Source organism: Acipenser ruthenus, chromosome 3 (assembly GCF_902713425.1).
Source record: "Acipenser ruthenus chromosome 3, fAciRut3.2 maternal haplotype, whole genome shotgun sequence".
Classification (NCBI taxonomy): Eukaryota; Metazoa; Chordata; class Actinopteri; order Acipenseriformes; family Acipenseridae; genus Acipenser; species Acipenser ruthenus.
This window is the reverse complement of record NC_081191.1, coordinates 62,189,852-62,204,714: the sequence shown is the minus strand read 5'-3', so window position 1 is coordinate 62,204,714 and position 14,863 is coordinate 62,189,852. Positions and strand designations below refer to the sequence as shown.

General features: G+C 38.0%; 1 protein-coding gene across 2 annotated transcripts in view; it reads right to left on the bottom strand.

Annotated features, from left to right (window-relative positions):
* The window catches only part of LOC117394425 (bone morphogenetic protein 7-like), an 87,726-nt gene extending 74,119 nt beyond the window's left edge, over window positions 1-13,607 (bottom strand). Inside the window, exons 1-3 of one of the 2 annotated variants that reach the window (XM_033992685.3) lie at window positions 13,242-13,607; window positions 12,804-12,885; window positions 12,152-12,613 (exon numbers count right to left, since the gene is read on the bottom strand). In XM_033992685.3, coding sequence (XP_033848576.1) covers window positions 12,152-12,613; window positions 12,804-12,885; window positions 13,242-13,298 — 601 coding nt within the window. In that variant the 5' untranslated portion in view covers window positions 13,299-13,607. The remainder of the gene's footprint in view (window positions 1-12,151; window positions 12,614-12,803; window positions 12,886-13,241) is intronic. The other variant, XM_059014737.1, reaches the window with a different exon arrangement.
* Window positions 13,608-14,863: the final 1,256 nt, after the last annotated feature.

The window sequence follows — 14,863 nt, the reverse complement described above, 5'->3', positions numbered from 1 at the left end:
GTGCTTAACCTGCCTTATTTAGCCTCTGCCTGCTATTTTACAGCCATTAAAGGCTGCATCACAATGCTGCCCGTTCACACATGAATAACTCTGTTAAATGTTCTCATTTTAAAATGTTATGCCTTGAGTTTGTTTTGCGTTAGTGTTTACTCAGTGGCTGTGCATCGTCTAGGTTTGATTTTAGTAAGTCTGAACTTTTATTGCACCACACAGATTAAACATCTAATATAGGACATGTTCTAACAAGCAGCATGTCAGAGAGTGGAGGTTATGTATTATACTTGCTTGCCACACAGATGCCAGATTATGATGTTTTCAGACAGTGAGAAAACAACACAGATGGGTGCAGAGGGTTATAGGGTTTCAGCTGTCCAATTAGCTGGTCTTGCTACAAATAGGTGAGTCAGGAGTGATTTCACATAAACATTATGCTAATACTAAGCTGACTCATAACCTCCAGCATAGAAAATAACATGTCTCAGAAAACATCTGTGCCAGGAAAGCATACTGAATCTGCAGTCACCTTCTTAGAGCACTGAATACTATAAAAACACAGGTCACCTTGTCAACTCAGGGAAAGAAGAAATGCAGCAAAACAGGCATACATAACTAAGTCTGTTTATAGACACCGGAATTACAAGCCTATTTTGTGTTTGGTGTATCTTTTCTTTGTGAAGGTGTACAGTGGACCTTCTTGTAGATTCTGTTTTCATTGCCTGCTGTTTACCTAGGAGCTTAAATCATTGCTGAAGCAGTAACCCTTTTAATAATGCTGGCTTTAGACTGCAGGTGAGGTCTTCTGAGTGGATTAATATAACCTATCTTTTTCTTTTTTTAAAATTTTGAATCTAGACTATTAATTTTGTTTATGACAAACCAAGACTATTAAAAAAAGAAAGAAAAAGAAATCAGAAATGTAACATTTCTTAAATGAATACAAATACAGGAAATACAGTAGTTGCATAGCAGATGTACACATGAAAAAAAACACTTAATGGCATTTGTGACCGAGCGGGACACTCCGCCACACATTTCTTTTGAGAAAATCAATGTTTACAAAGTAATACATGATGTACCATTTTGGTATATGCCAGTCAAGATACATATAAGCTTGAAACTAGTGAAATCAGAAAGGATATGTGGCAGGGCAGAGGCCCGGCACATGCAGTGTATCTTGTTTGTTCTTGAATGTAGTTTTTTGTAAAAGCTATTTGTTAAATATGGCAGGGCTGGGGTTAGAATCCACTCCTGGTTAAAACATCTGTGCAATGTGGCCAGTTGCTAATTGGTTTATTTACTATCAATTAGACCTAGCAACCTACTGTATAAAGGAGCTGGAAAGCCAGTTCAGCTGCTTGGATGAGTGAGTTTTGTTAAACGGACAGGCTTTTACCAAAAGGAGAAGCTGGGCAAAGTAAAAACATTTAGTTTAGTTCAGTTCAGTTCAGTTCCATTTCACATAGTACATCTGCAAACTAAAACTTGTTTGATTTAGAGGGAAGAGTCCTCCTCTGTACAGGATTCTCCCCATGAAGCATGGAACACCTGGAGGGTTAGGCAGTGCAAATTCGATACAATTACCATCCTTCAACATGCATCAAACTCAAGAGACAAATTGAAGGGGGGGATCACGTGACCTTTGTGAGCGATGGCTGCGTAGAAGCTTTTCTAATCGCCTCCCCTCATTTATTTTGTTATTTAAAAATAGTAAATCTCAGTTTTCTTACATACTTTCTCTATTTTTGGCTGTCTGACATACCCCAGGATGTTGAACTCGTTGAAGCGTGCATGTCTCAGACATGTCAGTATTTTGAGCATATATTATCCCGTATTGAAAACACGGGTCTCGAGACTGCTTCCAAGATCACCACCACACAAAGGGAGTTCTCGACCTTTACCAAAGAATTCAAGACTTAAGACGGAACTGACCGCTCTCCATACATCTGTGATCTGTAACAAGAGAGCTATTACAGCATGTGAGGCCAGGATCAACCAGATAGAGGCTAAGATGGCGGACTTGGAGGACGGAAACCGACACAATAATCTTCGTCTGGTTGGCCTGAAGGAGGGAGTTGAGGGTCTAACCCTGTTGCTTTTCTATCTAAATCTCTCCCACTATGGTTCTCGAACTTGTCCAGTAAGACCATGAAGATTATGCGTGCACATCGTATATATTCTGACCAGTCGAAATCAAGGGACAGGCCCCGCACTCTTATTTTTAAACTGTTGAGATACTCAGATCATCAGGCCGTGTTGCAGGCAGCCAGAAAGGATGTCTCTCAGTCTACGACCTGCAAAATCAGGGTTTACCCAGAATACAGCAACATCACAGCTCTGCACCGCAGGGCCTTTTCCCACCCCATTGCCTTCGCTCGTGCCAGAGGCCTGCAGGTGTTCCTCCTTTATCCAGCGCCTCTTAAGATTCATCATGGCTCTCAATAAAACCACTGCTGTGTTTTTTTTGTTATAACCTGACTGATCTATTCTTGTTTCATGGGATCTTGTAGGACATTATATTTTTTGTCTTTGATATGAAGGAGTTGTCTTGGAATGTGCGGGGGCTTAATTCTCCCAAAAAACGGGTCAGCTGTCTTGATCTCTTGCGTAGAAAAAAACAGATGTTGCCATGGTGTAGGAGTCTCACCTTAAACAACAAGACGTTCCTAGATTTGCTAACAGACACTTTTATGTGGCTGCTTCCTCTTCTGCAGACAATAAAACAAAGGGCTTGCTGATTTTATTGCACCATAGTTTTCAGATCTCTCTCTTGGGTACAGGGGGAGACGGGGAGGTGCAAGCAACTTATCTAAAAGCCTGCATCTCAGGTAAAACAATTGCTTTTGTCTGTTTACGATCCAATGACGTTTGATCCAGACTTCTTTAAGTCATTGACCAAATTATGGCGCACACGATGGCGCTTCAATACTACTTTATTACAGAACTAATCATTTTGTATCTCATTCCAGTCTAAACTAGATGAGTTTATTGATTTTAACCGTGATTCAGTGAATGATCCTCATATTTTATGGGATGCAATAAAGGGCTTTATCAGAGATTCTGCTTCACTGTTTGCCTGTAATCTCAATAAAAAACCATTTGAGCAAAATTAAAGAGCTGGAAGCTAAATTAGCTCTTTTAGAACATACTGTACATAGCTCTTTTTCTGAAAGCATTGCACTCGAATTGGATATTACTAGGAAAGATCTCAATCTGTTACTCAGACAGCTTGCTGAGTTTCTCATTCATAGGGCTAGGCAGAATTATTATTTTCATGGTAGCAGAGCGAGTCACCTCCTAGCTTTAAGGCTTCGTAATAACGAACGTTTCGCAGACATTACAGTTATCAAGATCACGCAAGGTAATATAGTGTCTGATCCACTCTTGACAAATACTGAATTCCGCTTTTATTATTCTAATTTATATAGTTCTGATACTCCATATGATAGTGACAATGATGTGAGCAGTTCTTCAGAGCCTTCAATTGCCACACCTCACGGATGACGAATCAATTGCATTGGGAGCTCCAGTCTCTCTGGAGGAGATGAGAGAGGCAGTGCAGGATATGAGGAAGGGCAAATCTCCCGGTTTTGATGGCATACCCCCTGAGTTTTTTCTTACTCTCTGGAATGAACTTTGGCCCTTGCTGCTGGAGATGGTGCAGGCGGCTATAGAGAAGGGTTCTTTTCGCAGAGAGGTTAATACTGCTATTATATCTTTATTGCTGAAGAAAGCAAAGAACCCCTCTCTCTGTGCTAGTTATCGCCCCCTATCTTTGATAAACGTGGACGTTAAATTGGATGCAAAGGTGCTCTCTTGTAGACTTGAAACCTTTATGACTAAATTAATTCATCATGATCAAACGTGATTTGTTAAGACTCGGTTGGCAACAGATAATGTTCGCCTTCTCCTTCATGTTATCCATACGGCCATGGACATTGAAGCCCTGTGTGCAGTCCTTTCACTAGACGCTGAAAAAGCTTTTGACCATCTGGAATGGAACTATCTGTGGTCGGTTCTAGAATACATGGGATTGGGGGCAGAGTTTATCAAAATGATAAAACATATTGTATATGCTAATCCTTCGGTGATGGTGCTCACAGGTTTCAAATGCTCTCCACAGCTGGCCATTTCCAGAGGCACTCGTCAGGGCTGCCCTCTCTCTCCATTGCTGTTCGCTCTACTGTTACTCCTATCAGTATCAAGAACACGCTGATGATGTGTTACTATTTATTAAACGTCTCTCAATCACTCCCTCACTTACTTGCTCTTTTTAATGATTTCAGGCTCTTTCAGGATTTAAAATCAACTGGTCTAAGTCTACCCTGTTGCCTCTGAATACTACAATGACTGATATAGTTTTGCCTGCAAACATACATGTAGTCAAGCATTTTAAATATCTTGGTGTGGAAATTCACCCATCTTTACACTCGACTGTACTCACCAAATTTAATTGTTTCAGGCAGGTTGAGGGCGACGTAAACAGATGGATGCAGCTGCCTAACTCGCTCCAAGCCTGTATATCTATAATAAAAATGAATGTACTCCCACGTATCAGTTTTTTCAGTCCGATGCTTCCACTCCCTCCTCCTGTTGGATACTGGGATAAAGTGCACTCGGCAATCTCTAAGTTTGAGTGGAGAGGAAAGCAGGCACGTCTCAAATTCTATACATTACATCATGAGAGATCCTCAGGAGGATTGTCCTTACCAAATTTAAAATTTTATTTTTGGTCATTTGTGTTGCGACCGATCACAGTGTGATTTGATGCTGACACTCCTGTTTCATGGCGACAGCTAGAAGAAAATGTAGTGTCTCCACGCAGACTTCAAGATTTGGTTTATTCTGGTATTTCCCTTAAACAATGCAAATTACGTTTTCGTTCTATAATCTCTTATTTGATCACAATATGGCGACTGGTGGAAAAGCACACTAAACTTTGAACAAAATGGTATTACCACTCGCCTGTTTTTCACAATACTGCGCTCTTGTCAGGAGGCCGCCCCTTTGTTTTCCTTCAGTGGGGTGATATGGGTGTTCACACTTTGGCGGACTTCGCACATTCCAAGACCTTTAATTGCAGTATCATTTACCAGGTACTTCTTTCTTCTTCTATTTACGTCTTTGCTCTGCAATGTGTGCCTATGGTGTTCCCTGGGGGACAGAGTTACCATCTCATGCTTTACATGATATGCTGAACACAGGGGGTAAAACAAAGGGGCTGGTGTCCACACTTTATACTCACCTATTAAGAGCCTCTTATAAACCATTGGTGAATGATGCTATTTGGAATAAGGACATAACTTCTGCAAATGCAGACATTTGCTGGGATACTGTTTGGGATAATCTATGCTGTGCTTCCAAAAACCCTAATCACCAGCTGATCCATTTCAATCTTATTCACAGAATATATCTAACCCCTCAGAGACGATTTCAAATGAAACTGATACCCCGTTGTGTACACTTTGTCCCCAGGGAGCCATGGGCACCTTTTTTTCACATGATTTGGGAATGTCCAGAGGTGGCTATATTCTGGGATCAGATTTGTTCAACTTTATCCACTATACTCAGGAAAATCATTCCTTGTTCCCCTTTAGTCCTTTTGCTGAATGGTGATTCATTACTGGATCTGTCTCTACAGCAAAAGCGGATTTGGCTGGATGGCCTTACTGCTGCTAAGAAAATGATAGCCCTGCACTGGCAGCCTCTGCATTCCCTGCCCTGGCGTCAGTGGACCCTTGCATTCCTTGACATTATTTATATGGAGCTTTCTATCGCTCGGGTTCATGGGGGCACAGAGGGGACTGTACAGGCCTGGGAAGTGGCATGCCATTAAATCACTGATAAACCAGTCCTCAGCTCTCAATGTCTGATGTGGATTCATAATGCAGGTTAGTTCTGTTCAACTATCTAATGTTTTGTTCTGTGCATATTATTTTTACTCGTAAATGTATGCTTGTGACGACGCGAATGAATCCTAGTCAGCAATCTCCCTCCCGATCTGTGAGGGCGCTGTATAACAGGAAGAGTGTGCCTCGTACTGGATGGTCTGGCAGTTCATTCCAGGGTCAGTCGGAAGCCAGCCATCCAGGAAGGGGGCGGAGTCACAATGCCCAAAGTCATCGCCCTAATGCGGTACACGATGTGTCAGTCATGGATTGGAGGAGACGTGATTGAACTAGCTATCGCAGGGGGGCGTGACTATGGGTATATCTGAGGATGTGATGCTGTAATCTGTTCCTTTGTTATGGTTATCGCAAGGACCGAGTAAGGAAACAGACCGTTACTATACGTATCGTGAGTGTTAAGTGTTTTGTTTGTCTGTAGGCTAACTGTCTGCATTTGTCATTGCTAGACAGCTAACATGAACCCAGGAGCTGTCGCTATGAGCCAGCACCAAACCCGGACTACACTGCACCTGTAAAATATACTTGTTGTCTTACACCACACCTGCACCAAGAGCACTCACTATTGGGAGAAGTGTCTGTATCTGTGTTGTATGTCTGTGTGTTACTTTTATTTCGGGACTGAATCCCGTGGTTTATACGCTGGCAATACACATTGCCAGAGCCAGTTTCCTGGTTTCTCTGGACTAGTCTACTGATTTGTTGAAGCAGAACGTTGCATTCTCTAGGCAACTTCTCCCACAGACAGGCCGCCTTCAATCATGCCAATAGCAACCAGGCGATCTTCATTACTCAAGCGGGGCATGGTCGTATCTATCACTGTTTTTGCGTTAATTAAAATCGAATGGCTATTTATACAGATTCTTAATCAACTAATTTTGGCAATTTTAACTCATTTCAAATACCAAACACTGAGCACCTGTCGTTTTTATGAAATCACGTGACTTGAGGTCAGTATTTTGTTATCCCAAGGATCAATACTACTCAAACAATTAACAAACCTATCTGCTCACTATTTAAAATGTAACTAACATTATGTATGTGCCCAATGAGCTATTGATGTAAAACTTGGACTGCTGCGTTTTCATTGTGCATCAGTATATAAGCCGTCTTAAATAAAGAAAATGCATTTCAAAATGTTTTACCTGTGATTTTATTCTGTACAGCACAATTCTAGAGAATTAATGACCTACGCAATGAGATTGCTTGTTTTAGTTTCCAGTGTCAGTCAGATCTATTTAAGATAAGTGTTTGTAATTTCAGCAATTCTGTCTTTATTACCAGAATGAAAGAATTTGGGGTAGAAAAGCTGTCCTGATTTATATATATATATATATATATATATATATATATATATATATATATATATCAGAAAAAAATTAAATAACTATCTAATCTGTTTCTGTTTAATGATATTAGGGCTTCTGTTTTTCGGTTTTTATTAATTTAATTGTATTTTTCTGTGCTTATTTTAGCTATTTTCGAGTTATGTAAATTGTTTTTTTTCAGGGCTTTCATTTTTGATATACTGTATGAAATTAGTGTTTTTGGTGACTTTCCAAAATGCTTGAGCGTTTTTTTTTTCTGTCAAAATATGTATAGTAGTAACTCGACAGTACTTGCACACTTAAGTTGTACCTTCTTTCCTTTGCTGTCTTCCACAACGAAACACTATGGTCACGGGCACATTCTTCTGAGGTTTCTGTGTGTAAGCGTTCTGTTTTAAATCCTCCGTATCTTAACTGTAATACAGCTTTAAATCCTGCAAAAAATCCTCCATTCCTGACTGTAATCTTGTTTTAAATCTCGCAAGCGGAGTCGCCAATAGAAATGTAGGAATGTGCTGTCACTCAGTAGTTGGGGTGGGTTTAAAGTATAAAGAATGAATCAATGATAGATACAAGTCAGTAAGGCGGGACATTGCCCAATAGGACTGGGAAATGTATTTATTATTATTTTTGTAGTAGGTTTTATTTTTTAATTGGAAAAGGGTAAAGTCAACATGAATTGATTAACCATTTCCACATGATCTAGACTTGACATAATTACTGTATCTGAATAAAAATTATTAAACTTGTGACCAACTGCAATGTCCAAACAACATTCTGTGAATTAATGAATTAGTGATGAAAGTATGAAAGAGATCAGTTAGTTAAGTATACGAATCGGAATAATGCATTCTGTAATATTATAGCTATTAATAATTCAGCATGTGTTTTGCTAAAAAAAAATCCCTCTACTGCTGCAGTAAAGCATGGTGGCCTTTAACAGCAGAAAAGGAATGGAGAAACCAACCATCCAAGGTTTGTGGCAGATGCAGTGGTAATTCTGTGCCTGTGTGGTAGTTGACCACGACTGGAGTTATGCGTCACGAGCTGAAGCGAGGTCAACTGCCACATGGTAGGGCCTTCGTCAAGAGGGCAATGTCACTTTCTGTTCTTTAAAACAACACTTTAAAGTGCAGATTTACCTTGAACTTGTAATGATTCATCGGGTACCCTTCTGTTGAGAAACGTTTTAGGAAAATTGCCTTGAAAATGATCATAAAGGATTAAATACATAATTAGAGAGAAAAAAACTTTATTAAACAAATAACTTTTTACTTATAAGTGTTGCCTACCGTTTATCTGGACAGTGCAAGATAATCTTAATGATGGGCTACTGTTTATTTTTTCTGTTGGCTAGTGGAGAAAATGCGTTTAACAGCCAGATTGAGGTCAAATGTTAAGAAGAGAGGACAAGTGTTACCAGCCAGAATATAATACAGTAATCCATCGCATACCTGACTGTGGTGGGTCCAGAGTAAGGGTGGATATGTAAAAATACGGATAAATGAATCCTGCTTTAAATATCATTATACACAGCTGTAACAATTACTATATTCACACAGTTATTGTTTTGAGATTCAGCTTTTATTAGGGTGCTCCCCTAAATCCCTTGTTTAGAATGACACAGGGTATTAATGCTTGTGACAGGGTGGCAGTCTGCCGTGTAGGCGCGTGCATTCGCTGCTGAGTGACAGGCAGGAGATCGGAATGGAGGTTGAAGTTGATACGCCCCGCTGGCGAGCAGGATTTATTTACATATCAAGTCAACACACTGAACAGCTCACGTGACACTACCAGCAATGGCAGTGCACGGAGTACATACAACACAGTGTATGAAAATCTACAATATCTGAACTAATCTTCTCTGTTCAATAATAAACTGACGTTGCTGAAGAGGTTGATCATGGTGGATAAACAGTTAGGGCGGATATGTGACGGGCGAATACAAAACGGATTACTGTAATAAGATTCTACAGCGGATGAGCCCTCTGCCTTTTTTCTGCCCCCATCTTTTGGGCCACCAGCCACCACTGCTGTAGTTTCTGCTGAAATAAATTGGGTACAGGGTAGTAAATTTGCCCCAATTATTTATACAGTGAACACTTTTGAAGATATCACATCTTAACATGGCTGGTACTTTAATTCTAAGTTTTTGTGGACTGTAGCCTACATGTGACATTTTTTTGGTCCAATAAATCTATAAAAAATATGTTTCCTTATGGAACAAACACATATTTTTAATATATGGTAGAAAAGTATGATCCTTATACTTTTCATATATAGAAATTGGCCCCTTTATATATATATATATATATATATATATATATATATATATATACATATATATATATATATATATATATATATATATATATATATATATATATACCCTGTATCATTCTAAACAAGGGATTTAGGGGAGCAATATATATATATATTTAAAATTTATGGGATATATTTAAAATATATTTTAGTCTTTAATCCTTATGTTTATTTTATATGGATTACAGACTAAAATATATTTTAAATATATCCCAAAATGAGCCATTTTATATATATATATATATATATATATATATATATATATATATATATATATATATATATATGAAAAATATAAGGATCATACTTTTCTACCATATATTAAAAATATGTGTTTGTTCCATAAGGGCTTTTCTACTGTCAACAGCATACAATATCTTCAAAGATAATATTACCACTTAATATCACTCCTACACTTTTCTAATTCAATTGAATAATGTGATATGTTTTTAAATATCCCATCAGACTAATCTTTAAAAAAAAAACATACAAAATATACAGTACACAACACGAATGCATTCCAGTGCTTACTTCAAGCTATATTTTTCCAACTCACACCTCTTAGACCCGCAAAATGTGGTCACTTTTGGATGTATACAGTATGCAGCATGTTGTCACACAAGCGTAACATTTCCGAAATGTCCTCTACTGAGTGATGTTTTGCAGCAACAGGCAGCATGGATATCAATTAAAGCTCTGTGTAATTTAGACCAATGTCTCTGGCATGCAATGTTGTGTTTATCTTCTTATGATATGTTTATATTGCTTCTGTAAACACTTGCACAACAAATGGAAGGACTTCTTGTGCTCTTTTAATGTTGAACTTTTCCTGATTAAAGTGCATCATCAACATGTAAGACCTCATTTCAGCAAACCAAAACCATGCAGCACATCTTACTACAAATCCAGCAACTGCATAATGGCATCAGTAAACGTAACTCTTTGTTTCCTGATAAGACACATCACTAGGATCACTTAGAATAGCTTACCATCTGTAGCACACACTTATTTGCAAATGCGCTCTCCCTCACATGACTAATTAATTTATTATGTAAATGGAATGTATGCTGTACTACATAGAATCTTCATCTCCCTGTTGTAAGACAGTTTCAGTCAAGATGGGTAAGACCACATTTCTGACGGACTTTAGAGAGCTGTCATTAAGAGCTTGGGTCTCAAGTGCTTCCAAAAAGTTTGTAAAATATAATTGCTACCCATGGTGGCCCTATACGACAATAAAAAAAGACTAACTTAAGGTCCAAAAACAAATATTGGCGTAAATGGATTCGTTTGTGTTTGACAGATATAACTGGAAATACTAACAATACAGAACAACAAACATCTGGTCTTCATTTTGCCCACAGAAACTGGATTCTGCAATACTGGCTGGCTTCAAAGACTAGTATAAGGTGGAATTCTATGCCAAATTAGGTAAGGGTTTTTTTTTTGTTTTTTTTGTTGTTTTTTTTTTTTGCCTTTTAGAGTTAAGTCAAACGTTTACCCACATTTTCCTCTATTACAGAATACATTACGTTAGCATTCTCTGAAGTGACAAATCACTTTTCTTCTTAGTAACAGGCTGAGCTGGTGGAACTGGCAAAGCTGCTGGCTATCTGTGTTGGTCCCTATCCATGATCTGTGATCACACAGCAGTGTCACGTCATTCAACTGCTTGGTAGCAAATCCTGTCATGTTAAAATTATTTTAGGACATGCTAGATGAAATGGTAGCCTTATCAGTCCAGAGATGATAGACAAAGAGAAGGAGATGTGATACCTTTTATTGGACTAACTAAACAATAATTAATCACCAGCTTTCAAGACCTCAAAGGTCTCTTCTTCAGGTGAAAGTAGGAAAACATGAATCTCTCTTTGAGGTCTTGAAAGCTGGTGATTAATTATTGCTTAGTTAGTCCAATAAAAGGTATCACATCTCCTTCTCTTTGTCTATAAGTAGGATACAAACAACCGTTCACTTTAATACAATAATGCAGCCTGGTTTTCTTTTGAAACTCAGCAAGAACTGACAAATGAGGAATGCGGTACTGTGCTTTAAGCACAGTTTATATATATATATATATATATATATATATATATATATATATATATATACAATTTCCTCAGTATTTTTGTTCAACTCAAGACGAGTACGGCTACAAGCAGAATGGAGTGTTATAATCGTTCTTGATGAACAGAATGTCAGTACATTTGTAATTACCATCTATCTATATTCCATTTTGCTTAATTATACAAAATCTTTTTTTTTTTTTACTTGCCAGTTGCACCCTATTGTGAGACATGGTAATAATTGTATTTTTAAAATGTATAATCGCATCACAGATAGAATGAAACAGTGCACCCTAAAAATCGAATTAAACAAAATAACAATATTGAGTAAGACTTAAGAGATGGTGTCTTTGCATTCTTCTATAATAATAGGTTAACTTGGGTAAAACTGAATTTTGGAGACATCGCCAACATGAGTAGTTTTCTAAATCTTACCGCTGATCAAACTTCTATGTGGAAAAAGCACAATATACAAATAGCAGAGTGACAGTATTGTATTTGACCTGTACAGTTAACAACAGCAGTGACTTACCCAAGTTAACGAAGCTCATCACCATGTCAGCATCGTTTAAGAAGGCACTGTCTTGTAAACTGGCAAGAGGTGGACTTTGTGTCGTGAAGATGGATTTGTACTGATCCAAAAAACCCTCTACTTCGTTCTTCTCTTCGTTTGAAATGGTATTGTATAGATCCAACATGAACAGCGGGGCTGAATTGTACTTGCCAGATGACAGATGCGGTTTGGGTCTATGTGGCAGTCCCAGGATTGAGAGGATCTCTCTCTGCATCTCTCTCTTTTCGTCAGTCCTCAACCTCCTATGAATGAAACCTGAATGGATTTCGATACTGCTATCAAATAAAGCACTGCTTCCAGCAGCATAGAAAACACAGCACGAACTCCACCACAGTCCCCAAAAAGCTGACCAGTAGCTTATCATGGCTTTATATTTGGTTTTTTTCTTCCGTTTTTCTGACTGTTTAGCTCGACTGTAATCTGTTAAATAAAAAGAAAATCAAACTTGCGGTTTTTCTTGATGTTTAACTTTCTTTACACAGCTGTATGTTGTGTTCAGAGCTGATGGTACATAACGTTTGCTTAGCATCTGCATTTAGAAATTCTTATTTTTATAATGTAAATTCATTGAAATATCATCCAAATGTAACGTGTATAAAAGTGGTCGTACTTTTTCTTTCAGCATGTTGCTTCATGAAGGTAAGTCCAATAGTGTTCGATATTTGTCCCCCTAAAAAAATATTAATCTTGCCCTGAAATAAAAATAAAAAAGTTGATACATGTATGTGTGTAAAATATATATATATATATATATATATATATATATATATATATATATATATATATATATATATATATATATACTAATTGATTAGTGTGTGTGTGTGTGTATATGTATATGTATATATATATATATATATATATATATATATATATATATATATATATATATATATATATATATATATATAATCAATTAACTGTCTTCAAAATCCACTCGTAGAATAAATACCATGGACTATCTGAGGTTTCAGTTTCATAAGCTAATACCCCATAAAGTAAATTTTCATGTCAGTTTATCCCTCTCGAGAAATGTTTCAATACCTACATATAGCGCACCAGTCCTCACTTTTAAGTGATGTTGCTCTTGCAGGTACCCCAGCATTTCTAGCTCGGTTGATCCCGCCCAGTCACCGAGGGACTCTCCAATGAGATATATCAGGAACTTCAAAAGAAACTTCAATCTCCCCTTATATCCAATGGTGGCTCAGCGAGATGGCAGCCAAAAAAGTAACAGGTTGCTTGAATGTAACAGTGGAAAATAATTACATAATTATGATGACTAAAGAAAAGTTGCAATTGCGCTTTTCAGAGGTACTTCTGTATGGTATGGGTAAAGCACGGTTCTGGTAAAGATATATACTTCTATCACTGACACGTTTTAATACGTCGATCCTATTATTATACGTACACGGTACTTGATAATTCGAAATTTAAAGTATAGCCTAATGCAAATATTTCCATTCTGAGGTATTTCTAAAAGTTCAGTCATTCAAATGTAATTCAGGACTGGTTTGCTCGCAGTCTTGAGAATTGAGACTGGTCAAATGCTGCGGGTTCTTTTTTTTTCCCAGTAAAGTTATTCTGCCTTTGGAGACCCCTGGAGTTTAAGTAAGGAATGGCATTAATGTTGTTTTTTTTTTTTGAAGGGGGTGCTTATTTACTGTAACTATGTTTATTTCCTTATGAAAACGACTTAAAAAAATCATGTTAATAAAATCCTTTAAAATTATTTAACATACCCATTTGTAAAATAAATTTAAAAAAAAATAGTTTAAAAATGCGATCACTCATGCACACATTCATTTATTTGACGATGCCATCTTTTAAAAAAAAAAAAATCAAATTCTGCTCTCTGGCTGGATAAAAAAGAATCCATTGTCCCATTGCAGGTGTGCTATAAACTGCTTTGAAACATGAAACAGGAGCTGTAAGTTAATTCCCTAATGCACTGGTTTTAATTTTTTTTTTCTTTTTCTTTTTTTTCTTTTTTTTTAACTATACCCCTTCTGTTTGGAGGTTTCAGCTGAAGTACCCCTTTACAATTTTCAATGAATGGTACCAGTCGCAATAAAAGGCAGAGTAATCTGATTAACACATTTGATTTTTCTCCCTAGCATTTATTTAATATATAGTTTATGTCACAAGAGTTTGGAACTGACAAACTTTTAGGACAGAATACCAAACAGTAATTACAACCTTTAATTGCACGTCTTTGGATGCACAGAATCAAAAGACTGTATTTTGAAACACACATATTCTCTTTTTATTTGGCAAAGTTAGCCAATCAGACCTTCTTGTAGCCGAGGTTATGTTGCACTAAACCAGGTCAGGATTGGTGGATGGATCTTCAGAGCGGGTATTGGCAGGTAGCCCTGACCCTGGAGGCAAGACCCAAGACTGCCTTCTCCACTGGGCGAGGCCTGTGGCAGTTCACAGCCATGCCATTCAGCCTCTGTAATGCCCCAGCGACGTTCGAACATCCGATGGAGAAAGTCCTCACCGGAGTACCCCCCACGCGCTGCCTGGTCTATCTAGATGACCTGCTGGTCCATGGGAGTAGCTTCGCAGATGCCATCGCCGCCCTGAGGGAGGTCCTGGGGAGGGTGACCGAGGCTGGGCTGAAGCTTCACCTGGAGAAGTGCCACCTGCTGCAGAGGGAGGTGTCCT